Source organism: Diabrotica undecimpunctata, chromosome 7 (genome assembly GCF_040954645.1).
Source record: "Diabrotica undecimpunctata isolate CICGRU chromosome 7, icDiaUnde3, whole genome shotgun sequence".
Lineage (NCBI taxonomy): Eukaryota > Metazoa > Arthropoda > Insecta > Coleoptera > Chrysomelidae > Diabrotica > Diabrotica undecimpunctata.
The window spans coordinates 43,522,195-43,549,389 of record NC_092809.1 but is presented as its reverse complement, the minus strand read 5'-3'; the positions used below and the strand labels follow the sequence as shown (position 1 = coordinate 43,549,389).

At 33.5% G+C, this 27,195-nt stretch overlaps 1 protein-coding gene and 1 long non-coding RNA gene across 2 annotated transcripts in view; one reads left to right on the top strand and one right to left on the bottom strand.

Moving 5' to 3' along the window:
* Positions 1 to 7,911: 7,911 nt before the first annotated feature.
* Positions 7,912 to 25,833, top strand: LOC140445275 (uncharacterized). Its single transcript, XR_011951378.1, has 2 exons — positions 7,912 to 8,042; positions 25,705 to 25,833. It is a non-coding gene; the product is annotated as an uncharacterized lncRNA (long non-coding RNA).
* Sugb (Sugar baby transporter) overlaps positions 17,406 to 27,195 on the bottom strand; it is a 90,556-nt gene continuing 80,766 nt past the window's right edge. Inside the window, exon 7 of the mRNA XM_072537198.1 lies at positions 17,406 to 25,340. Coding sequence (XP_072393299.1) covers positions 25,252 to 25,340 — 89 coding nt within the window. The 3' untranslated portion in view covers positions 17,406 to 25,251. The remainder of the gene's footprint in view (positions 25,341 to 27,195) is intronic.

The window sequence follows — 27,195 nt, the reverse complement described above, 5'->3', positions numbered from 1 at the left end:
GTTAGTTGGCGAATAACAAATAATGAACTTAATAGCTTTTTCTTAAGTTGTGAGATATGAGCCGACCAGTTCAGTCGATTATCTATGGTTATTCCCAATAGTTTAACAGTCTCTTTGTTATCTGGATCATTGTGAAAATTACTTGCAGATATAACCCAATTTTGCGTTTTATCGGAGTTAAGTTTTAGTTTGTTTGCAGTAAACCATGAGCTAGATTTAGTAGAAACTTCCTCATGAGACATTTTTAAATCATCATCTTTTCCTGATGTCGTATCATTTGCGAATTGTATGGTTTTGTATGGAGATATGATTTAGGCATATCGTTGACATAAATAATAAACAAAAGAAGTCCTAAGACCGAACTTTGTGGGACTCCATGTTTTACGCATAGAAAATCGGAGAGATGACCTTTAGACACTACCGCCTGGTGTCTGCCACATAGATAAGAAGTTATAAGCTTAAGAGGGATACCTCTGATTCCATAGTAATTTAATTTGTGGAGCAAAATGTCGTGTGAAACGTAATCAAAAGCCTTCGACAAGTCGCAAAGAGAAATTGCTATGCGATTGCCGCGTTCATGCCCTTCAATTATCTCACCCACAACATTAAATATCGAGTTCGTAGTAGAACGAGCACTTCTGAATCCATATTGTGAGTTGCTAAAGTAACTATTTGACTCAAATTAGGAATAAAATTGTTGTTTGATAACCTTTCAATCATTTTCCCAAAAGTAGAAACAATGCTTATGGGTCTGTAATTGTCAGTTTTTGGGGAATCATCTTTTTTGTAGATCGGTAGTACTTTTGAGTATTTTAGTACTTCTGGAAATACTCCAGTTGATACAATTAAATTAATAAGATAAGTGAAAGGTGTAAAACTATTTGGTAAGTTTCTTTTAAAATTTTGATATTAATTTCGTGAACGTTCCTACAATTAGAATTACTAGAGACTTTATTATTTGAGAGACCTCTTCTTCCAGAACGGGACGAAAAAAAAGGACTTGCTCGGAAAAGGATAATTTCTATAATTGACGAGGACATCGACAGTAATAGTAGGAAGAGATTTAATTATATTCTCTGGAATTGTAGTAAAAAATTGATTTATTTCGTCTGGAGGTAGATCAGGTTGTACCGAACTGGATCTTGTGTTGTTTCTTTTGAAATTTACTATTTTCCAGCAGTCTCTAGGTTTATTATTGGAATTAGTAATAAAATTACAGTAAGCTGACTTTTTAGCAATTTTTAATTGCCGATTATATTCAAATTTTTGTTGTTTATATACTTTGAACAAATTAGGATCCTTAGTGGCATCTGCAATGTATTTGGTAAGAGAAATATTAGATCTGTAAGACCTTAATTCATTATTAAACCATTGCACGGGTGTTTTTTTAGCAGTTTGCCGTACTTTTCTTAGTGGGAAATGCTTTAATATTACATTGTTATTAGTTTCGGTAAGAAAGACTGTCAAAAAATCAGTATCATTATTAATATCATAGAAAAAGTCGATATTTGTACTAGCTAGCTAGCGCACGTTTAAGCTTCTGTAAATCAGAAGAAGTAATAAACCGTTGAAATGTTTGATTAATGTCAACAACTTTATGATCAGAGTCAATAAATAAAAATTGAGCTCGATGGTCAGAAAAACAAGGTTCAAATACGCCCACTCTGTAGATATTTTCAGAAAAATTTGTCATAATGTTGTCGATGCAACTACTGGACTGGGATGTGATTCTAGTATAATCGTTTATAGTTACTTTTAGACCAAAAGATGTTAATAGATTTTGAATGTCAAAAAAAAGGGTCAGATTCAATTTTAAAATTTATATTAAAATCACCAAATATGATCAGTTTGTCTGCTTTACTAAGCAAGGACGTTGTGACATTCTCAAAATTCACCAAAAACAAGTTAAAGTCACCCTTACCCGATCTGTATACAGTTAAAATATTGGTTTTTATTAAAGGCATAAATTGCACAAAACTCAGAACTTTGCTCTACATTATATTTATTTAGATTAAGAGAAGAATACATAAGATTTTCTTTTACATAAATTGCAACTCCACCTTGTTTCTTTTTTACCCTAGAAAAGAAATTAGCTAATGAAAAGCCAGAGAATTAATTTTAAATTTTCTTCACTTTGCCAGTGCTCCGAAAAACATATCATCATCATTTTGGCTTTACAATCCTGTGTGGGTCCTAGCCTCCTTAAGAATTTTTTTCCAGTCGTTCCTATCCATCGCCTTCCTCCGCCAAGCACGTATTTCCATATTTCTCATATATTGATCTATGTTATCTAGGAATCTTGTTCTGGGTCTTCACTTCTTCTTTGACCAATAGGTCTATCAAGGAGCGTTTTTCTAGCTGGGTCGGTTTGCTCCGTCCGCATTACATGGCCTACCCACCTCAGACGTCCTATCTTAATGTGTTTTACGATATCTGGTTCCTGGTATATTCTATAGAGTTCGAAGTTGTATCGTCTTCTCCAGACACCATTTTCATTTACCGCTCCATAGATTCGCCTTAGTATTTTACTTTCGAAACATCCTAACATGTTTTCATTGCTTTTTGTTAAAGTCCAGGTTTCTGAACCATATGTTAGGACTTGGCGTATTATTGTTTTATACAGTTTGACTTTTGTATTTCTTGATATAACTGTAGATTTAAAAAGGAGATTAAGCCCAAAATAGCATCTATTAGCCGTGCAAATTCTGCGGTTTATCTCTGCGGTAGTGTCATTTTCAGTATTGACTAGCGTTCCCAGGTATACAAATTCGTTAACTGCTTCGATGACGTCGTTTTCTATAACAAGTGGCCGTAGTATGTGTGGTTGCTTATCTATTTTCATGTATTTTGTTTTATTGGTGTTTATTATTAAACCCATTTTTGTGGCCGCTTCCTTTAGTGCTACGTACGCCTCTCGTGCTGCGGTTTTCCGTTCTCCCAACAATATTGATATCATCAGCATATGCTAGGATTTGCACAGATTTGTTATATACTGAACCGGTAGTTGTGATTTGTGACGAACGTATTACTTTTTCCAGAGCTAGTTTGAATAGTATACAGGAGAGTGGGTCTCCCTGACGTAGCCCGTTATTTGTTTTAAAAGATACAGAGAGTTCCCCCTGGATTCCTACTTTGCATTCAACTTTTTCAAGGGTTAGTTTGGTTAGACTTACCAACTGATTTGGTACTCCTAGGTCTATCATTGCTCTAAACAATTCTCTTCTATTTACAGAGTCGTAGGCTGCCTTGTAGTCTATAAATATGTGGTGCGTGTCTACACCGCATTCCAGTGTTTTTTCTAGAATTTGTCTCAGGGTTGAAATCTGATGAATTGTTGATTTACCACCTCTGAAACCAGCCGGGTATGGTCCTATTATTCGCTCTGCATATGGTGCCATACGATGGCATAGTATATTGGAGAATATTTTATACGCTGCATTTAGGAGCGTAATTCCTCGATGGTTAGAGCATTCAAAGATATCTCCCTTTTTGTGTATGGTGCAAAGTATTCCAATATTCCAATCATTGGGAAGGGACTTCTGTATCCATATTTCTTTTATAAGCTGCTGTAGCGCCATTATGATATCGTGGCCACCTTCTTTATATAATTCCGCTGGGTGATTATCTATTCCGGGTGATTTGTTTCTGGCTAGTTTGTTTACAGCGTCTTTAACTTCCAGGATCGTTAGTGGATCCTCCCTCTCGTCTGCTCCGCTTACCTCACAGCTTTCGTCTTCCGGGTTTTCTTCTTTTTCCTCTATATTAAGTAGCTGCTTAAAATATTCCGTCCATGGGTTTAGTGCGTCTCTTCTTGTTGTTAATAGATCGCCATTTAAACTTCTACATTGATTTGTGTTTTGCCTTGAATTCTTTTCTGTTGATGTTAACTTTCTTATAGAATGTTCTGAATTCTTTCTCTCTGTTGAGGTTTTCTATATATTGAAGTTCCTTTTTTAAGTGGTTTCGTTTCTTCATTCTGTGTATTTTCTTTTCTTCTCTTCTCTTTGTCTGGTAATTCTCTATACTTGTTCTAGTTCGGCGGGTAAGCATTTTTGCATAGGCTTCATTTTTTTTCTGTGTTGCGTCTTTGCATTCATCGTCAAACCAGTGATTTTTTCGGGTACAAGTTTCTGTTCCTATTTCATCTTGTGCTGCTGACTCAATATCTTCCTTTATCCTGTTCCAGTAGGAGTCTATATCTCTCTGGTCTTCTTCGCCTAGACTTTGATTCCTTAACCTATTGGTAATATTTTCTCAGTACTGTTTTGCAACAGTTGCATCTCTCAGCTTCTGTACATTCCATTTCTTTCTATCTATTTCTTTTTCTTTGTTGGAGTTTGAAATTCTAGCCCTTAGTATTGAGATCACTAAACAATGGTCTGAGTCTATGTTTGCGACTCTATAACTTCTGCAGTTTGTTATTTCCGTTCCGTGTCTTGAATCTATTAAGATGTGATCAATCTGACTAGTTGCCGAAAAACATATGACGTCATATAAATTTTGATCCGTAAGAAAATCATTGATCATACCGACTTTATTTGAAATACACTGCAAATTATCATGAAACATGCTGACCGTACCTTGTCGAATTAATTTATTTTGATAAAATTTTGTAGAAGCTTCTAGGTTTCTTCCTCCGTCTTCTTTATGTGCTGAAAATTTCTTTTAAAGTTAAATCTCCTAACGGTAGCTCCTTTGGGACAAATATTAGGACTGTAGACTTCGTCAATTTTATAGAAAGAAAAAGATACCTTATATGTGGAGTATTTGTTAGTTCTATGCCATTCCTTTCAGCAAAACCTTCGATAGAGAGTCGAATAAAAGACTGACGTAATATGAGTACAGCGGAGCCATGACAAAACTCATCACCTCGTACTTAGGGGACCGGAGATTCGGGTTTCAGATAGGAGAAGTGATGTCTGAGCACGCAGTTCCGGAGTACCACAAGGAGCGGTTTTGTCACCCCTATGTCATATTCAATATTAATTTTAGTGTCTTTAAGGAACTATAAGATAATATCATTAATAGTTTTGGTGTTAAAGCTTGTAGCATTTTCTTTTCACCCTATAAAACATAATAATCGAAAATAGTTCATATCGTTTTGCGTTCTAAAAATATTAGAATAAACAACTTCAATAGTTTGTTTATATTATCTAATGTAGCTTCCAAAATGTTTGAATTACCACCTCACTTTTCAATTCGTCTTTTCTCTGTTTTGCCTATAGAGATTTTAAAACAAATGCTGATTCTTAAACCGGCTACCTATCTATGACATGGAATAAATAAAAATCCACTTAAGGAATTTCCTTTTCATTCTCGTGGGAGAATAAATTTTTACATGACTTTACTTTGCGATTGGTCTAGACGGAAAGTCAATTTCTGTTTTGAAAGTCCGAACCAAAAAGGGAGTTCGTATTTGGCCGTAATTTAGTACGTTGTCCGTAAAAAATGGGAAAAATAATATCAGAGTTGAATAATAGAAGCATTTAAGTACCCAGTTATATAGTACTAAATCTCATTGAACAGCTGAGTAGAAATGAAATGTTTAATGTGAGTGCCTTGCCGAATAGATGAAAATGAGCAGAATTATTTGTAAGTTTTTTTAACAGTTTTGTCAAAACAATTTGAAACACAATGGTGAATTTTTCTAATGATGAACGAAGAAAATATACCTGGTTTTATTTTTAATTTTTGTGTATTTGGTCCAGTGCAGGGCTTCGTTTTTTTTTTAGGGTATGTCCCTAATTTTTTACGGTTTCTGCATAACCTTTGTTTTTATGTACAATATAAAACTTTTATTAGCTCCTAAGAACCGCAACCGCAAATTCTCATTACTGCATATCATGATACGATAATGGTAAAGGTAAATTTGAATATACATATTTTTTTATATAGTTATTTTTTACAAATCCTTGAAGCAAATATTTTTACTAGTTTTACCAGGTCAATGAGACAAATTAATAATCAACAATAAATAAAGATGTGAACACATTCAGTTGAAATAAACATTTGTATGTAAAATATAACCAATTATGTCCAGTTAAATATGTGTTACAGTGTGTAATAAAAATAGCTGGTTGCCTCCAATTTGTACTGTTTAATGTTTCTCATAATCTTCCTTTCTTTTGGGAAATAATCTGACAGGAATGTAGAGTGACGATATAAGGTAAGTGTGTTTGTTTCTCGTTCTTTGTAACTATGTATGCATTTTAGTTTTAATGGGAGGTTTAGTATATTTCTAATTTTTTTAGAATCTTTCTCAAACTAATCTTTTTATGTTAATTGTCGAGTTTTCCTAGTCAAGGAAACAAGCTTGTTAAACAAGGTAGGTATGTTACAAGCTTAGTATGTATTCTGAACACACATATGATACTGCAATAGCCGAAAAACACAGAAACCTTGATGTAGCTGTACATATACAGTAACACACCAGAGTATGCAATATAAAATAGCTATAGATCTAGAGAAGACATAGGCGGTAATCGTCAAACAGAGAACAGATAACCCCGAAGTTTAGTGAACAGCGCAAAACCCATCGAATGGAAAAATGAAGCTACCTAGCTAAATAAAGGGGTCATACTATATCAATGCTAAACGTTTACATCAAGTGTAAATGTAACAATTCATCAAACAGATATAGCGATAGCCGTCATTAGAGGCCTTAAGGAATAAGTAAATTAGCCGTTAAAACTAAAATAAGACTTCACTTCAATATGACAGCATCATATTATTCATAAGCACTTTCAGGACAAATAAAAAGAAGATACAGGCAGCCCACGTAAACGTGACCAGATAAGTAGCTGAACGCTTCCTGTTTGGAGATTTGAAGCAAGCCAGCGTACTAGATACGATGAAAGAAAAAGCCAGAATGCAATTTGTTGAACTAGAAATCCACCTAAACCAAATCCTACGAGATGATGTGCTCCATAAGTGAAAGCACAGGAATCCAAAATAACAAGTGTTAGCAAATAGTTAAAGTACTTACTTAATCAGTAGACCCATTTGTACCTTTCGGTGTTAGGCTGTTAAATAGTTAAAGAAGACCAGATAATCACGTAGTTTCATCGGAAGAAAACAACATATACTAATAACGGAAGTACAAACATCAACCAACTAATGAAAATTTTTTTTTCATACACTCTCCTCAAAAAAAAAACATTAAAAAACACAAACGGCCTTAACAACCAAAAAAATTATAAAATACTAATAAAGTGGCCAAGTTAGCAAAACAATTTTACCAATCAAAACATGTTGGAAGGACCCTCACACTTAGCACCGGACAAGTAATATGAAGTTAAGTCAGTTCATTTTCGCTGCGGAGCTTTATTTCAGAACGTTCTCCTGTGCGGAATGAACTTTTTGGTTGCATATGCAATATGCAGATAACGCCAAATGGCGCCGTCCGCACAGACTGTGAAATAAGCAAGACGCCATATGGTCGCTTCCACAAGGAAAATGTTTTGACGATTGCAGGACTAAAGCGCCTCACGCTTGGATGGTGGAGAGCCAGTAGGAGAGCATTGTGACTAGGAGGATTCGTCCCTGATTTACTCGGACCAAATCTCCTCACCACAATGAATTATATTCCCGAATGCCCTTAAGGGTCTACAGGTTGGGATTACTATTTTTGCTTGCTCGCTTACAAGGCCTTATTCTGAATAAATTTAACACCTGTAGAAGGTCATTTGTAATCACAGAAGATTTAAGGCTCGTAAAAAAATATGGAAGATTAAAACAACCTAAATTATGAAGATCAAAATCATTCTACAAAAAGGTAAGTGTAGTGTTTATTAATTGATACCACCATAAAGATATTTGTCACTTTATCTATACAATATTTAACGAAACAATTACTTTGTAACACATTATGGATTACAAAGTAATAATAATAAATCTAAAATAACAAAATTAAATAATGAAAGATAACGCTTATGTGTTGTGTTCTTTCAACAGATAACGTAAGTTTGTCAGAATATTTCGCACTGCACGTTAGTCTGTTGTATGTGTAACCACTGTTATCAACTGAAAAAATCGTTGTAATGGTAAGTATTAGTAATTAAATAAATTACTATAGTTCAGGTAAAATGAAGATTGTAACTACATCTGAAATCGGGAATGTTTACTAACCTAGTGATCTTATTTAGGATTTTTCTGCATTCCAACTCACAAATAGATATTGATAATTTTCCTTTGCTGTGGGATACTTTATTATTGTGATGAGTTGAGCAATAAGTTAACATTAAATTTTGTGTTGTTGCATTATTTTGTAAATATTGTGAAATAAGTATACTGTTCCATGTTTAATTTTTTGCGTTTATTTATTGCGAATTGTAAAATTAATTGTGTTAGTGTTGACAAGGGATTTTTTAGAAGATTAAATTGTCTGTCTAGACTCTCGACGAAATAATCTTATGTGGAATTCGATTGATTAGTGGTCTGATAAGCGAATTAGCGAATTTTTTTACGAATAGAAATATTTTAATTCTCTAAAATTCGTGATTTTTCACACTATATTCTTAACTACTTTTGTTGGGTGTATTTAGTGAAATGACGGTTTTTGTATTTATTGTATATTTATTGTATTTATACTGATAAAATTTGTATCTTAATATCGATCAAAAATGCTTCTTTTACTTTTCAGCATCATCCTCATTCCCTTTGCCTTTATCCCTATGCGGGGTCGTTATATATATATATATATATATATATATATATATATATATATATATATATATATATATATATATATATATATATATATATATATATATATATATATATATATATATATATATATATATATATATATATATATATATACACGGGGAGGAATTTTTCATTCTTACTAAATCTTTTTCTAATCTTCTAACACGCAAATACCATCTTCTTTGTGACCTGGCTTTCCTTAAATCGTGTCGTGACTATTAAGTAATTCCAAAATCTCTTCAAATCAAACATCACACTAAATTTTCATAAATTTCCAAAATTCTTAGAGCAATTGGTTTTTCGCTTCTTCGAAATTCAATTCATTCCACCCTACGCCACTTAGATACAACAAATTCTCAACTTTTCAAAACCTACAATGACATTCACTCTTTTAATATCCATCCATTATTATGGGACACTTTCGATCGTCTTCCTCACCAAAAAGCCCAACACATTTCTGACAACAAAACCCAAACCCAGAGACGCAAACTGGACCAATTTATCTCTCAGTAAAATCCACAGCATACTTTGAATCTACAACCTTTAACTGTTGTTCGTAATTTCTCAGATATTCACATATCAGATGAAGCTACCAAAGCTCTGTCAAAAGGCTTCAATTTTTCTGTCGCTCCTCTTTCCATCCCAACTGAGAAAATTATTTGTCAAACTGAAAAAGCTATTTCTCATCTTCCTTCCGACCAAGCCGAAGTTGCAAGACAAGATGTCGCCAGAATTCTTCGTACTTTTAAACCCCCACCTTCAAATATCAGTCTTTCAGAAAGACGCGCCCTCAAAGACCTTTATTACAACCATGGCATTGTCATCCTTCCGGCGACAAAGGTAATGCCACCGTCATTTTCAACTCTTCTAATTATTTGGACAAAATGTTCGAACTTCTCAATTCCACAGAATACAAACGCGTCCCAAACGATCCCACTACCTATCTAGAAAAAACGACCAAATCCATCATAAAAAGTCTACTCTACCTCCAGACATCAAAAAATCTTATACCCGAATTCCAAAGATATACTGTCTTCCAAAAATTCATAAGCCCAATGTTCCCTAAGAACCATCGTCAGTGCTTACAACTGCCCCACTCAGAAATTGGCAAAACATCTCGCTTTATCCTTACAACCATTAGCCGAAAACGCTTCGTCCTTTGTCAAAAACTCTTTTCATTTCATTGATCTTATGAAAAACATTTCTATTTCACCCTCAGGTATACTAGTTAGTTTTGACATTGTTTCTTTATTCACCAACAGTCCCATCGATGAAACCATTTCCATCTTGGACTCTAAACATTAAATCCTCCAAGACACATTATTTCTTATAAAACACTGCATGAATAATACATACTTTTCATACCAAAATCATTTCTATCGTCAAATCAAAGGTGCCCCAATGGAATCCCCCTCTTTCCCGTTATAGCTGATATCTACATGAAACATTTCGAGACAGCAGCACTGTCCTCATCAAATGTCAAACCCACCTGCTGGTTACGGTACGTTGATGACAACTTTGTCATTTGGCCCTATGGTAAAGACACATAGATCTCTTCCTCTCTCATTACTTACTTACTTACTCCGTGGCGTTACAACCCTTCATGGGTTAGCCGACTCGACAACATGCCTCCACTGTTTTCTGTCTTGAGCAACCTCTATCCAATTCCCCACGCCCATAGTGCTTAGGTCTCCTGCTATATTATCTCGCCACCGGACACGAGGGCGTCCGCGTGGTCTCCTTCCAGTTGGGACTTCCACCACAGGGCCAAAGATCTTCCTTAGGATTTTTCTTTCCTAAACACATAACACATAGTCTCTCTTCGTTTGCCTTTGTTATCGTCCACGTTTCGCTTCCATACATCACAACGGGTCGTATGATTGTTTTATAGACCTGTATCTTCGTACGTCTTGTACGTCTTCCGCTGTCACCTGAATGGAATACATCCCAGTATTCAATTCACGATGGAAGTTGAGTCTCAAGCGTCTTTGCCATTCCTTGATGTTCTTATTCAGAAAAACCCACCTCACAGTTTTTCCTATTCCGTGTACCGGAAATCCACTCATACAAACCGATATCTCAATGCCCAATCACATCATCACCCCGCCCAACTCAATTCAGTTATCAACACTCTTATTTCCCGTTCCATAAGACTTAGCAACAACAATCACAGGTCATCCGAAATCAATTCAATAAGGCAAACAATCTTACAAAACGGCTACCTACCACAAAACCCAAATCAATAGGAGCATTCAAAAACATCTAAACCCCATTCCATCCAAAAAAGTAACCTTGCCGCTGCGCCGGATCAACCCAAAATCGTTCTACCTTTTGTTAAAGGTGTCACTAACAAGATCAGTACAACGCTTATCCCTCTAAACATCAAAACTATCTTCACTACTCACTCCAAGTTGTGCAACCTCGTCAGATCCGAAAAAGACCAAATCCCCAATGAAGACCATGGTGTCTACGAGATATCTTGTTCCAGTTGCCTACGTACATACATAGGACAGACAAACCGACAAATTTATAAACGAACATACTATTCATCCCTAGCCCAACATCATATTCACACAACATCATACAACTTCAACCCTAGCCCAACATCATAGGCCACAAAATAGATTTCGAAAAAGCAAAAACTCCCATCCGCTCCTTAAAATCGAGAATCATTCGTGAAGCCATCGAAATTGAAATATATATTTATATAAAGTTGGCCGCTATTCTCAGGTTGTGCAGTTCACAAATACATAAAAGATATTTGGAAGTTTGTTTATGTTATTATTTAAAGCAAATATAATTCTATATATAAAAGGAAAACTATTTTTACTAAAAGTACTTTAATATACCAACACAAATCATAAAACTACATACTATACTAGGTAAAAAACAAATGTTAAGCTCTTTTAAAGTATGTGTCAATTTTTCTTTGTTAAAGTATGTGTTAATTTGAGTTTTCCACCCCCATATTTTTCGGCCAACTTTAAACCATACTTTTCACTTTCTGTAATTACATTTATTTTGTCTTTTAGCGACAAACGTTTCCTCTTTTGCAACATATTTTTATAGCAACTTAATAATTTTTCGAACATGGAGAAAACTTTATGAAATATGTACATATTAGAAAGACCGACCCTAATTATGCAGGTTAATTCATCCCCTTTAGGTGGGTACCTATTAAAATACGTAATAGTATTGGGTATTTCCATCAACAAGTAGACAAAAATATTTTACATATTAACACGTAAATTTCTATGAAATGGACTTTTTTAAAAATTTAGAGAATATTTGGCCGCTTCCATATTATAAAGGGCATTAAATACCAGGCATTTAAGTGATGCCAATATAGCCAAATATTGATTTTTGAAAAAAATCCAAGGGAGCCACTTGAACATTTTTGGGCAAGTTAAAATTAAAAAAATTATGCCGTTGGTAGGTGCAGCTTATTCCAAGCGTGTATTTGCGTGAGATTAAAAAAAGTTTCGTTCTCAAGGATATACCGTCGTTTATTTGGACGAAACTTGAGTGAATGTTGGACATAGTGTTTCCAAAGAATGGAAGGACCTCTCAGTGACTTCAACCAGGGATGCGTTTGTTAAGGGGTTGTCAACAAGCCTAAAACAGCTGACACAACGAGGATCTCGATTTGTTATAGTGCATGCGGGTAGCGAATTGGGCTTTGTAGAAGGTGCTGCTTTTTGGTTTTTAGCTAAAAAAACTCAGCGGACTATCATGATGAGATGGATGGTCCTACATATATTTGAACAATGGTTTAAGGAAAAACTGCTTCCTAATCTTCCAAAGAAAACTGTTGTGGTGATGGACAACGCTTCATACCATTCGAGGAGAGAAGAAGTGATTCCTACACAAGCCTTCAATAAAGATCAAATTAAGACATGGTTGCTAGAGAAAGATATCTTTTTTGAAGAAGATTATTTAAAATCAGAGCTCATGGAAGTTGTAAACACATTCAAAGAAAAATACATAAAAAGACATATTGACTCACACAACACAGAGTTTAAGACCGCCGCTATGGAACAATTAATAAGAAATGCAAACTATTGTAAACTTTCTATTAAGGAAGAGCAAATATTTTGGGTTATTGACGGGTTAATGGACGATATTGATCCTGTGGTAATAAAGGTGACGGATGACAGTGACAGTAATGAAAGTGATAGCGATGATAGAGAAGATGAGAATCATGTTAATATGCAGTGAGTAAATTATGTGATAGTGTGCAAATCGGGGGACACAAAGTGCCAAATCCGAAAAGTCTGTAAATAATAGTCCGGCAAAAGTGAAAATTAGGTAATAGTGAGAAGAATTTCATATAATATAACTCTGACATTGAACTCGCAAGAAAAAAGAATGAAATAACCACATAAGCAGAATGGGGGAGACGAAAGGGGAAGAGAAAGAAGTATCGGCCGAATGCGCAAAAAGATGGAGTGACAACCTTCCATAGAGGTATCAATACGCCAATGAACAAGCATGATTGCTTATAAAGAGGAAGAAGAATAAGAAGATAGAAAAATATAATTTTGATATGCCGAAATTTATTGGGATACCCTGTATATTTCAAAATAATTTTAAAATATAGCTTTTATCAACTTACAAACTAATAATTTAAAATTTTTAAATTTTTTTTACTCTTTCGCTGTAATCTTCCGTTCCGTTAGTGGTGATTCACCTTGTATACAAGGAAAAAATTTTATATATGTAATTGTTGTTATTACTTACATGAAAATAAAATTAAAGCTGCACTTGTTTTTTTAGTTACATCTTATCTAAAGCGTTTATAAATATGTAATGTTAAACAATAGTAAAATTTAACTATTTTTATTAGTCCTATAATAATTACATACCTATATCCTTCAATTAAAGAAACAAGTATTTATAATGCATTATTTTGTATTCAACTATACATATCCTTTTATTAGTGAAATTAATTAACTACAACTACGCAGTGCTGAATACGGCTCTGATTAGAATGAATCATATATGGACAATCTAATAGCAACACTTGCCTGAGAGTTTTGGCAACACTGATCTCCATAAGCACAATGTTATTTTCTTAACGTGGAACGCTTTTTAGTTCCTTTCTTTGTATAAAACGATTTTATGCCGCTTTAATGGTTTCTCTAGCAGTATTTCTTAGTGTTGATTGTCCTTCACATTCCTGTTGAAATTATTTCCTCCAGATGTTTCAGGATAACCTCTACAGTTTTCACAGAAAACGAAGCAGTTTCAAGTCCAATCAACATAATTTCTACAGAAATTATTCCAAACAGAATAGCTATGTACAACCTGGCCAAATATTTAAAATTATTAAAAGACGGTTCTGCCTCCGAAATATGACCAGCAGATAGAAGAAGAATTGGCGCATTTAACATATGAAGAATTCTTCAAATACTTTAGATAATCAGGGAACAAAAAGATCATTTATTGAGGAGGTTAACAACCCAAACCGTGTCTGTATCTTCTTCTTGTTCCACTCCTATCGGAGATTGGAAATCATCAAGGCTATCCTGACCTTGTTTACAGCTGACCTAAAGAGTTCATTAGTGGTACAGCCAAACCACTCTCTCAAATTACGCAGCCATGACATTCTTCTACGGCCTGGATTCCGTTTTCCTTCTATTTTTCCTTATCTTCCGTATCTTCTTCACAAGAATATTAATAAAAACATTTACAAAAATATTAACCTTCTTTGGTTATGTATTCCTGTTGATAATATGAAAAGCCTGATTCTGAACAGTACTAAAAGAGTACTTTCTTACAGTACATAAATCTGAAAGAACAATAGAATCATAATCTGGTAAGATTTACAGAATAGCAGAGCTATGGATACTCCATACTACATTTTTTTTATTTATAGTGCAAATTGGGCGACTACGAACTCTCCCACGCTACCTAGATTTTAATGTGTTCAGTTTTATAGTAGGATTAAAAGCGAATACGAACTGCCACACGCTACCTAGGTACTTAGATAATATTTTTGTGAACATATATACATAGTTTTTATTTTACTTTATTGTATTCAAAAAGGAACCCAATTCCCAAAGCATGAGCGAAAATTTTAAATGATTAAATAATGAAACTATAACAATATAATCGAATAAAGTTTATTTATAAATCTACATTAACTTATATACAATAGCAAACTAGGAGCTGGAGTTACCAACTGAAGTCCGTTTGAAGAGGTTTACTCTCCGGACGCTGGAACTCACTTAAAGCATGGGTATATGTTACCTGAAGTAAAATTGAATTAAAATATTAAACATCAAATAATAATAATAACATTATGTACAATCTTTGGTAACTTTATATATTTTAAAGGGTTTTTACCCTAATATTTTGGTGGCTCAGGCATGGTAACCTGTATTTTTAACCTGATGATGCAACTGTTGTTCCGAAAACGATCGTGTCTTTGATGTAGCCCTTTTAAGGGTTTTTTTTATAAAATATACCCATTTACTTTTTTTTTAAAAAGTTCATCATAAAAAAGTCACCAACATCATTTGGATCTAAATAAGGAATGCCGAAAAACAATTTTAAATATTTTCCAATAACAGTTTGATTTTTATATTCCGAGGACAAACCAAAATTTTGAATTTTTCGGTGCCAATTTTGTGTTAAATGAAATTTGCAACAAAAAATAATAATGTCGGGCCACACTAACTTGGCTGCATTTTAAATCCTATTTCAAAATCAGAAATTATTCGCTTCGGTTTGAAATTTAAATTCAAATCTGTACATACATATTGTTATTAATGTATCAAAAGTACTTTTGTACGATTGCTGTGATTTATTTGTTAACAAACAAAATACTAGAGGAACATAAAAACCATTTTTGTAGCCATGTATAGTAAACATCTGACAAAAATATTTAGAACAGTATTGAAAAGTTCCATCTACATACAAAGAATCTACATTACACAAAAAGTAAAGATTTGTGAAACAACTAAAAATTGCGGATTTATTTTTCGATAAAGTTCGAGATAATAAAAAGTTTTCACCTGTATTTGTTTTTAAATTTAAGTTCACTAACACTTGTAGAACTTCTTCCTGTGACTTGGGCAATAATGGTGTGCATTTTCGTCTTGCAGCATAGATATTTCTTCTTCTTCTTCGAAAGCAAGAAATGTCTTTCGTCGTCAGCGGTAAATTGCTGAAATTTTCTTTCCTCAATTCCTTGTGGACAATCTTTAAAGGTCTTTCACATATATCTTCTACAGCTTTCCTCTTTGTAGAATTACTAAAAATTTTCCGGTTAACGTGGATATCTGCATGATTATGCTCCACCGATGCTTTTTCAAGAATAACGTAATTTTCATCACCTTCCTTTGTGTACACTTTTTGTTGATACCTTTTTTTGACGCATCGCCATCTAACTTTTCCATCTTTGGAGACATGGGCCTTTGAATATTTATATTCTATAATTATTAATAAAAGTTCTTCCCTTTGACTAAACATAGTCGTTGGATTCGCCATTTAAAAGTTAAACACTAACGGACAAAAGTATATCGTAATACTTGCAACTGAAGTGAATAACTGAAAATATTTATATTCTTACTTTCAACTATAATCAAATTTAGAATTTCCGGTCATTAAGACTTAATCCCCAACATTCTCGGTGATGGGCAGCAGGTACTTGGGATTAATGGGCCCAGGTAGTTCGTGGGGCAGTTAGATAACGCCGTGTACAACATGCATTATAGAACTAATTTAAAACAGCTATTTTTTACTAATGTTCTTGATATTTCTCCATCTTTTTCTGTCTCCTGCTTCACTGTGCCAGTCCAAGTCACTTACTTCCTCTAAGCTTATTTATACTTATTTACTTTCAACCTTTTATATCCATCTTGTCCTCGTTCTTTTCTTCCTACGTAAGATTATCTTTGACATTCTTCCCACTGGCAGTCTTTGTGTATGTTCCAGCCACCTCAACTTTCTTCCTCCCAAAATGCTTCTCAGTATTTTGGGTTTTCATCTTTCTAGTCGCTCATCAACTTTTTTGAGCACCCACGTCTTGCATACATATATAGTTGCTGGTCTTACTAATGTTCGGTATAGGTACTCTTAGTTTTCTTTTCCTTTGTTAGCCGCTTTATTCTAAAATGACTCCCAAATAAGTGAACTTATTGAACTTCTCAAATTCATGCACATTATCCTCTTCTGTTTTACTTCATCTTAACTCTCCATAACCTACATTTAGATTTTTAAATATTCATTTCTAGTAAATACTTTCTTGATTCCCCTTGATTTTTTTAAATACTCTCATTCATATCACTCCCATTTTCTCCAGATCCTCTCTAACTGCATCTTTCCACCTTTTTCTAGACCGTTCTACAGATCTTTTCCCATCTGATCGTTCCCAAAACATTGTATCACAGGTCCTGCCCATTATCAGCAGATTTTCCTTTCCGAAGAGAAACTCTAACTCGTTGTTGTGTCTACGCTTCTATTTGTGGTCTTGTGGATCTTTTTGTTGCATACTGCAACAAAACTGCGCGTTGAATAATTTTGGTTTTGAGAAAAACCCTTGTTGTGTCGATGCGACGTTTCGGCAAGGTCGCAATGGCCATTGTCAAGTCAGGTCAAGTCAGTAACGCTCGAAAAGAGGTTACTTAAATTGTCTACCTTGGCGCGCTTCTCTCAACCGGTCAAGGGGAATTATAAAAAATAATAAATCGATGAAAAAATTCGTTTTATATTTCAATAACCATATAACAAAAACAGTTATTTAATAAATATAAAATTCCCTATTATCACAAATTACAAAAAGGTTGCTAAAAGAAATTACAATAAATTAACAACTTACAAAGTAAATCCTACATTTAAAATTTCAGATAAAAATCGTTTTTACTCTACTGCTTTTTAGAGCAATTTAGAGTTTATTTGCAATATACACCACAGTTGTGATTTGTTTTAAACAAGGTATGTGTATGGTCACTTGTATTAATTTTTTGTATATGATAAAATTCACCAAGAAGAACTGCTGAGGCTGTGGAAGTTACATTATTGGGAAAAATACCAAATTAAATTCTCTCTTAAACGGACATCAATCAAAACATACAAGCATACAAAATATTCTGTTACAGTTTTTAAAACATTTTTTTTTTCATCCAGGACCTGCCTATATGTTTACTATTATATAATGCAAGTTGTAGATGAGTAGCAGCATAGTATAACGACTTACTTTTATTTTATCTTTGAAGTCTTCTTTCAACTTTATTTAGCCAGTTTGTAATAATTTAGTTTGCCATCCGTGACATCTTACTCATTCAATAGGTCTTCTTCTTCCTGATGTGCCTATCCGTTACGAATGTTGGCGATCATCATGGCAATCTTTATCTTATCTGCAGCAGCGCGGAAAAGCTGCACAGATGTTGTATTGAACCAGATTCTGAGGTTCTTTAACCAAGATGTTCTCCTTCTTCCTGGACCTCGTTTTCCAAATAGTTTTCCTTGCAGGATGGCTTGAAGGAGAGCATATCTGAATTCATTTCGCATAATAGTTACAGTTCTTCGGACATATTATGCGAAAACTCAATAGGTAAGGTTACTAAATTGATTTCATATAAAATGCTTTTTAAATTAATGTTAACTCTGTTAACAACAACATCGTACTTAGTATTCCCTGTTTAATTTATTACGCAAGTGATCTTCGGTTTCAGCTATCTACCCTCAGTATATGCAAATAATTTTTTTTTCTAAAATTTAGAGAAATATCTGGACGAAAAACTTGAAAATATTAACACATTTGTCAGAATTATTTTTCTTTTAGGTTTATTAAATATTGTCTACATCTCCTTTATTGAGAGTGTCCTTTGGAGTTATGTTTAAACATATGAACTCATATATTCGAATTATTTATCTTCAAAACTGTCCATATACAAGTGTTCGTTAAGGGAGAATTGGCTGCTAAGAAATTCTTGGGGAAAATAACAGCAAGCTTCTTTCATATTCTTAGAACAATCAAGAATTTAATGTTATTGAGATATTATGGCGTAAATGAAACAAAAATTGTTTGACGGTCCCTAAGAAATCGTTGCCGACCTGAAGATGAAAATAGGTGGATTATGACGAGAAATTAAAATATATGTCAATCATCAACAAAAGCAATGTCAGACAAGACTTCAACGGTTTAAAAGGCGCATGACGATATAACGGCATCTTAAAATAGTTATAAATAAATTGCTTATTTATTAGTCAATGGTATACTTCCATATGAGCTATTCAAAACATGTGTATTATGAGTTGCCTACATCTGACACAAGATTTCTTAGACAAGGAAAGAAAGAGGACACATAACGTTATTTAATAAACCTTCGAAAAGTGAAACCAGTTTCGATGTGACCGCATGTTTTGGCGCCCTTACGTTGCCCATTACTAGCTCTCGTAGGGTTACCAGGTCTACTGATTTTTCAGTAGATCTACTGACTTCAACTTCAACTTACTGATTTAGCTTCAGTAAATTCCATACGACTACGCGCCCCCACTCTTTCCTTGTCGAAGCAAGATTTAATAGAAATAGTGACCATTGCCAAGATCTCTTTCAAAAGCATCCTTAATGCTTTTGAGACATTTGACATACTTCAATCAATTATAAAAACATTGACAGGCAGGATTGCTAGTGTTTAAAAGGCTCGTTACAAGGTAACGGTAATGACAATCAGAAATAAAAACTATGCCACACAGGATAACTGCGGTTTAAAAGGCATATGAGGATGTAGGATTATCTTAAAATAGTGATTCTAAAGTTTTAAAGTATTTAAACATTTAACACATTTGCATTGATGGGTTCCCTACTTTTAAAACAATGACTACATCAAGGCCTTTAAACACGTATCAACGAAGAAATGAAACCAACTTCAAATTAAAAACCAATAAAGGATTACCATATCAAGTATTAACACCACAGATAAAGAACAAATTATAAGAAATAAATCGTTAAAACAAATTAAGCAAATTTATACACATACCTTTGATAATAAAAAATTTAAGTTTGAAGTACGTACCATTTTTTTACTTCCATAATATAAAAATACCTTTTTTGAACTACTGGACAAAAACTTTTGACCTAATGACCTAATAACGTTCTAACATTGAGCAACTCAACATTTCTTTGTAACTTTCCTTTCAATATTTTCTTCTAATCTGTAGAATATTTTAAGATTTGCTATTTACCTACTACATTTATATTAAATAGTGAACATATTCAGTGAATAGTGAACCCAACTTTGATTCAGGAATCAGTTCTGGATCCAATACAGCCAACGTCTAGTGCTAGTACATCAATTTCTATAGAACCAACGTTGTCTGGGGCCCTAAAACCTTGCACTCCAATATCGGATCTAATGTCTGTGAAACATTTTTCTCCACAAGACATCATGCCCTATCCCAAGGCAGCACCTCGTGCCCGATCTTCTCGAGGTAGAAAACGAGGCGGTCTGGCATCCTAACTGATACCCCTGAAATAGCGGAAATTGAAGAACCACTCTATGCGACGCTTGAAGCGTTTTAGAAAGGAAAATCGGCTCCAAAGCGAGGTATGGATCCAGAAATTTACATAGAAAATGTTAGCATTAGTTTCTTGAGATGCAAACGCAATTTAGCTCATGATCACTATTGTAGTTTTTGGACCGGCTGGATATAAAAAATCCTGAGAGATCTCGTTTACAAAAAAAATTATCAAGACAACGTACCTCTCAGACAGTTCACACTCAAAAAATTATACACAGTGAAAATCAGTGTATTAATGCATTAGTGCAAAATCTACCACATTTGCCAGATATAGCACTATCTGACTGTACTTACATAACAAAAACTACATGCATAGTAAATTATTTTCATCGAAAGACAGATATAGCACTATCTGACTGTACTTACATAACAAAAACTAAATACCTAGTAAATTATTTTCATCGAAAGAACTAATAGCGATTTGAGAAGGGTATTTTGACAGTTTTCCGGAATTTTACTTCTGGGATGGATAATTATATTTCCATAAGTTACAAGATTACTGGGACCATTATATTGAAGTTCAGCAAGACTATATTGAACAATGTATGTCAAAGTATAAAATATTATATAATAACGAAACACTTGTTGAAAAACAAAAAATATGGTCATACAAAATACAACTGTTAAGGTTTTTGTCCAGCACTGTGGTGTATTTTTGCAATTTATCACTATATAATTATTATATTCATTATTAATAAAATTAAAACAATTTGGAAAACAAATTTTTGTTGTGTATATCAAAAAATAATTAAAATAAGGAAATTTTCGATTAATAAATAATAATTTAACACAAAAAATCACCATAAAACAATCTAATAAATAGGAACCACTACTGAGAAACTATCTTTTCATTTTTCCTTTCGTAGGAACACAGAGCTTTTTCTTAGGTTTCTTGGAGAGGTTTTATAAAAATGTTTTTCGAAGATTTACAAAAATTGTAAAACCAGTAAATAAATAAATAACATGTTAAAATAATAAATATAAAAATGTCTGTGCATCCACTTTCGATAAGTTTTAAAACAAATACAAACCAAAAAATGTAAAAAAATAATGACACTAAAATGTTTTAACAAGTGCCGCAATATAATCTGAACAACACTCTCAAATATATTTCGTGCCACAACCTGTGATGGTATTAATTATTTTAATAAATGTAAAGTCCATGATTACGTGATTACGTTTAGTTCATTTTATTTCCTGTGCATGTATTTCCTCAATTTCAGGTCATTTGTTAGCTTATTTAAAAGCAAAATACTAGACTTTCTGTCTATTTTATTTTCAAAAGTCACAAGCTAAGGTTTTTCAGGTAGCAATTAACCTTTTTGAAGATTTCCTGCCTATATTTTTCAGAGAATTGTCTGCCTTTCCAGTTTTATAATGGAATCGTTTGTCAATTTCTCTGTACCTGTTGCACTTTTGTCTGTCCTAATTCCAGACGGCAGGTAGACAGCCACACAATACTAAACGATCGTTAACAAATTTCGATCTATTACCAAATATTCGAGTATATCTTCGGTACCTCCTTGACAATTTCATAAGTTTTTTGTCATACTGCGTCATTTCATAATCGATGTATAGCCTTTTACCGCACTTTATAGACTCAAATTAGATGAGGTAAGTGAATATAACCTCACAAACTGTCTGACAACTTACACCCAGCTTAATAATTGTATTCTTCAATTTCTGCGATCAACAATCAGTAAAAAAATTACAAAACGGACAGCAGATGCAAAAGACCCTTAAAATTTTCGGATTATCTTTTTATTTACCAGTTTTACGCAAAAATTAAAAAAATTACATGCTGAAATTATTTTAATATGGCTATTATTTATCATATCCAATTGCAAATATTTTAAGATATCAACCTATTGTCTGTATAAAAATATTCGAGACATATTTATGTTAGCATAAACAAAATATGCACTTAAGTACTTCAAAAAACATGAACCCATTTTTTATGGTAACGTATCTATTTTTTTATTTCCCATAATAAAATCGTTTAGTCAGTCACACATACCTGAAATATTTCAATGTTTAATTAATACTGATAGTAAGGAATGAAATATATACCGTCGGAAATAAGTATACGTGGTTAAATATTTAGTTCTCTTAATATATCTGTCGTATTGTTATACAACGTATTGTTACGGTACTTCTTTATGCGACGCCACTGGTACTTTAGTGGCGACCGGTTCTACAACTTCGATTCTAAATGTTCGTATACAGCGTGGAGCTGTAAATTTACCGATTCGAGACCATTATCGATCTTTCGAGATTAAATAAGACAGATTGTTTTCAGCTCAGCCAAATGTGAAGACAGCTTAATTTTGCGAAGCCAATAATTTTTGCCCAACCGTCAATACATCCTGTCTCGTGAATAACCATCATATGACTATAGTTAGCTGTGTAAAAATTTGCCGGTTTTGTAAACAAGACTTCATTTTATCGTATACAGGACTTAGCGCCGGTTACTCCACCGGTTTTATTCCCGGTTAAAAGTCGGGTCGTTCTCCAAGAAGAAAAAGATCACTAAGATCTAAATGGTTTTTATAAACAATGGATGCTATTTTAACTGTAAATTCTAAATGGTGGATTATCAATAGCTGAGGAAAAAATAATAATAAATACTGCAATACCGAATCTTAAAGTTCTAAAAACAATTCAGCAAGGTTAGTTTCTATACAAATATAAATGATAGACAAAATTTTTTCTAAGATGATATGTTCTGTAAGTCCACTCTAAACCTCTATCACTCAGAATCAAATTCCTGTATTATGCAGAAAAGATATGAATACCTCTTTTTCTCAAAAGATCTTTTCTTTGTTTAAAAAACGTGTTTCGCCCTGTCTTTGGACATCAACATGCAGTGGTAGATCGAAGACAGACTCATAGGGACTCAGTATTAGTCCTCTTTTCTGGGGTATGTATTCCATTGCCGTGGGCGTTGTTCCCAGAGTTGCCTTTACGTTTTTTAAGCACCTTCTAGCTATTCAGGGTGAATACCTTCAAAGTCAATACCTACTAGGTATTCACCAGAAAAAAAGAAATAGAATCGGTGAGTGCTGTACACATACACTCGCGTCCCATGGCTGTATGCATACTAATCAATGATGGAGAGGCCACTCCCACTCCTTAAAGTGAGAAATTTAGTCAAATATCATTCTCTCAGTCTATCTTCGAACTATGATTACCTGATGAGCCTCAAATATGGGGTCGTATTTTCGAATTCATTCGAGCATATTTCTCATACTAAATTAGAAGAAATTCGTTCGAAATCTAGTTTTTTTGTATTTTAGAATAATGCGTGTAAGAATTTTTTCGTATACGGCGACTTGAATGGGTCTGAACGATTCGAATTTCGATGCTAGTATACGATCAAAGAAACTGTTGTCATTTCAGTTGCCACTGGGCCCGTGTGCGTAAGATAAGATTTCAGCTGATAGTTTTTAATAATTGTTTTACATTGAACAATATAATACAATATTTTTACATCGAACTTTGTTTTTAATGGCTGGTTTAAATAATTTTTTTAATAGAAAGAAATATAGTTGATGCTCTTGCAGAGGCGGAAAAATGAGCAGAACGGAGAGGCAGAGTTTACCATCCCTCTCTTAACCTTCTAGAGGACTATACAGATATACAATTTCAAAAATTGTACAGATTAACAAAGTCCCTCACAATGGAGTTGATAACACTTGAAGGGCTCTTTTTTTTGTTCGGCCGACGCTGAACCACCATATTTTATGCCCCTTTTTACTCCTTTTAGCTAATTTACAAGAAACGAATTGTTTTAGATAAAAAAAATCCCCATAAAATAGGTTAAGTAAAATCGTCAATGATTCTTTTTGTTTATTATTTGAGTTTTGTTTGTTCAAACTTGCAGTGTTGCCGGTGCAAATTTTTCTCATATACGTATAAACATTTCGAAGAACGTTCAAACACATTCAGATTCGCATACGAAATTTTTCATTCGAGTTAAGTCGTATACGAAAAAATTCGAAAATACGACCCATGGATCGAAACATGTCCTAGTGTGAACGAAGAACAGACTTTTAGACTGAGAGGGGACTGTCAAGGGATTGGCATTCATGCCATGTGCTGTAAAAAATCCTTTTACAAATTGGTAGCGGTTGTTACCTAGTTTAAGACACACATAGTCGTGTCTATTTTCTATAATACAAGGCAAATGGCACTACATATCATGTCTACTCCTTAAATTGAGCAATTTTGTTAATAATATGTCGTCTTTCTCTCCGAACCTGTCTCTGATTTGCTGTTATCTGATGAGGCCTAAATATGAACGAAGAACAGATTTTTTTTGTGGTATGTGCAAACCGTCCTCTATAAAACATTATAGTCACTAAGTTATGGTTTTATCACAAAAAGTAATCTATTATGTCAGTTTCAGCAGACTCATCTTCTTTTCCATAATTGCTTTTATTAAACATGGATTTTACGTGACCGTAAACACAATAAGCAAATGGATTCAAATTAAATCCGGATTACAAAGTGGCCAAGGAAACTGACACCTAATGTTCATGACTGATTTTTATATTTATATCACTTTAATCACTGCAGATTAAAATATTTTCTTCATAAAGCTTCCTGTATATTTATTTTTAAAGTAAATGTTAAAAAAATGGCTCTAGCTATTACAGTTTAACATTAAAATATAATTTTCTCGTTTTTTCTGTATCTGATGCAGTTTTGACTGCGCTAATCCCGGAAGGAAAGACAAATAGACCGTGAAAAACTATAGAATGGAATTTTTTATTTGTATTTCGATCTAAGGTGTTAGTTGAGCAACCTGTGCATAAAAAGCATCGTAACAATTTCGTATTGCTTTTGTGTAAGCTGTAAAAATCGAGAAGAGAACATGGATATTTAAATTAATTATCATATTATTTTCGGATATTACCCTTAACGTGTAGCGTTATCAGACCTCTCCATAGCTCTGGTTCCTTCAAAGGCCAAAGAAATACATTTTAACTAGTATCACTAATATTTCTTTGGTTGTCATGAATATAAGTACGTCAATTCTTTCTCGTCGTCACGTTGGATCTTTTCTAAAGTTTCTTCTGGCGTCGAATACTGACTCTGAGATCCTAAAACAAAGGTATAAACATTTTTTATTAAACTTCAATGTGGTATATATAAATTAATTGTTTAAGCTGTGTATTTAGGCCGTTTATAATTTGTTTAATTAAAGGTTGCACTGCTTGCTAAACTAAGATATGCTTCTTCTTCGGTCAAATCGGCAATCGACCGAAACGCCGCAATCATTCGGATATAATAAGCGACTATTTTACATACTTAAACACTAGGCAAAACATAAAGCGGCTGTAATATTAATTTTACAAAAGTTTAAGGCCACTTGATAAGGATTCTTAATAATTTTGATCACTGAAGTAAAATATTTTAAATAATATATTATATAAATGTTAATTATGGTTAAATTCTTGTTTTTAGATTTGAAGAAAACACCATGGCACCAAAAATGGGACTGTAAGAAGAGAGTACTTCAAGCTTTTATTGACTGAAGGAAGAACAAATCCATTATATTGTTTGTAACCGTGTGATTAAATAATTTTATATCTCTGTCTTTTACTCCAATTTCCCAAGATACCATTATATAAAAATATATATAAAACGTATTTACAAGTTGAGGAAGATAAACCACTAAAAACATTCTTGAACTGAGTACTGCTACTCAAGTGGCTATGTGGGCTCTCAGGAGCCGTAAGGAACACTCAATGTTAGTGTGAGTAGCCTAAAAGAGTTCAATAGACTGGCGGAACATAATAGTGTCACACATACAGATCGTCTGGGAATGCGTGGCAATGAAAGTGCTGATGAACTTGTCAGAAGAGAATCAGCTACAAAATACTACGGTCCAGAACCGACCATTGGCGTCAGTGCCAGCCAAAAAGCAACTCTGCGACGGCGAAGACGTACAATAAACCAATTGGTTTTTTGGCAATTTTTTGGGACTTGTCTCTTATATATTATTTCTATATGCGTCACTGCGCATAGGGGAATAGAAACTTCAAAATTTTTCTTATATTTGTAACAAACTGAAAGTTATTTTTTATCATTTCTTTATTAATTTATGCCTCTGCGATTTAAATTTCGGTTACAGTTGTTCTAATTTTCAACTGTACATGATTTCTATAATATTTTAGTAATGTGTAATAAAAGTTAGGTAATGAACAATCCTTGTATATAAAATTTTACCGGTTGTTAATATATATCTGGCGATTGCATTTTATTCTACTTACGTACCTGTCATTTTTTTAAGATTTTTAATTATTTGTTTGTTTAGCCTTTTCACGATTGATTTTTTCCCCACTTTTTTATTCGTTGCTGTCTCTGGTCATTTTTTGTTGTGTATTTTTCAATTTTATCCGTCCATATATCTGCATACCAAGTGATATGAAAAAATTCCAATTTAAGTTACCATCATTATAAACCAGTCCGTACTTATTAACTACTAACTGTATTATAAACCTTTTGACATATTTATTCCTTATTTCCATACACTGGATTTCGTTAAAAAGATAGTTTAGATGTTTCATCTCAAAAGCGTTTATTTACGGTGTATGAATAACAAAACGATGAAAGAACTAAGGCATGTACATATTTGCCAAGAATAAGGACACCATTTACTTAATAAAGTCCAGAATATAAATTTACTTGAATTAAAGTTAGAAATATAAAAGGCTAGAGTTTCTGTATAGTACAAGCGATTTCCACTTCCACGCCTCTTCTTTTCACTTCTGACAGTCCTACAATATCCCACTTTATCTTGGATAGTTCTTCTTCTAATTCGTAGACCTTTTCATTTTTAGCCATAGATTGGATGTTGTATGTGGCTAGTAGTAACTGTTTTTGTTTGTTCGTATCTATTTTGGCGCGTTTTGTTGAGCTTGTACCTCCCCCAGAATCCGTGAGACTGACCGG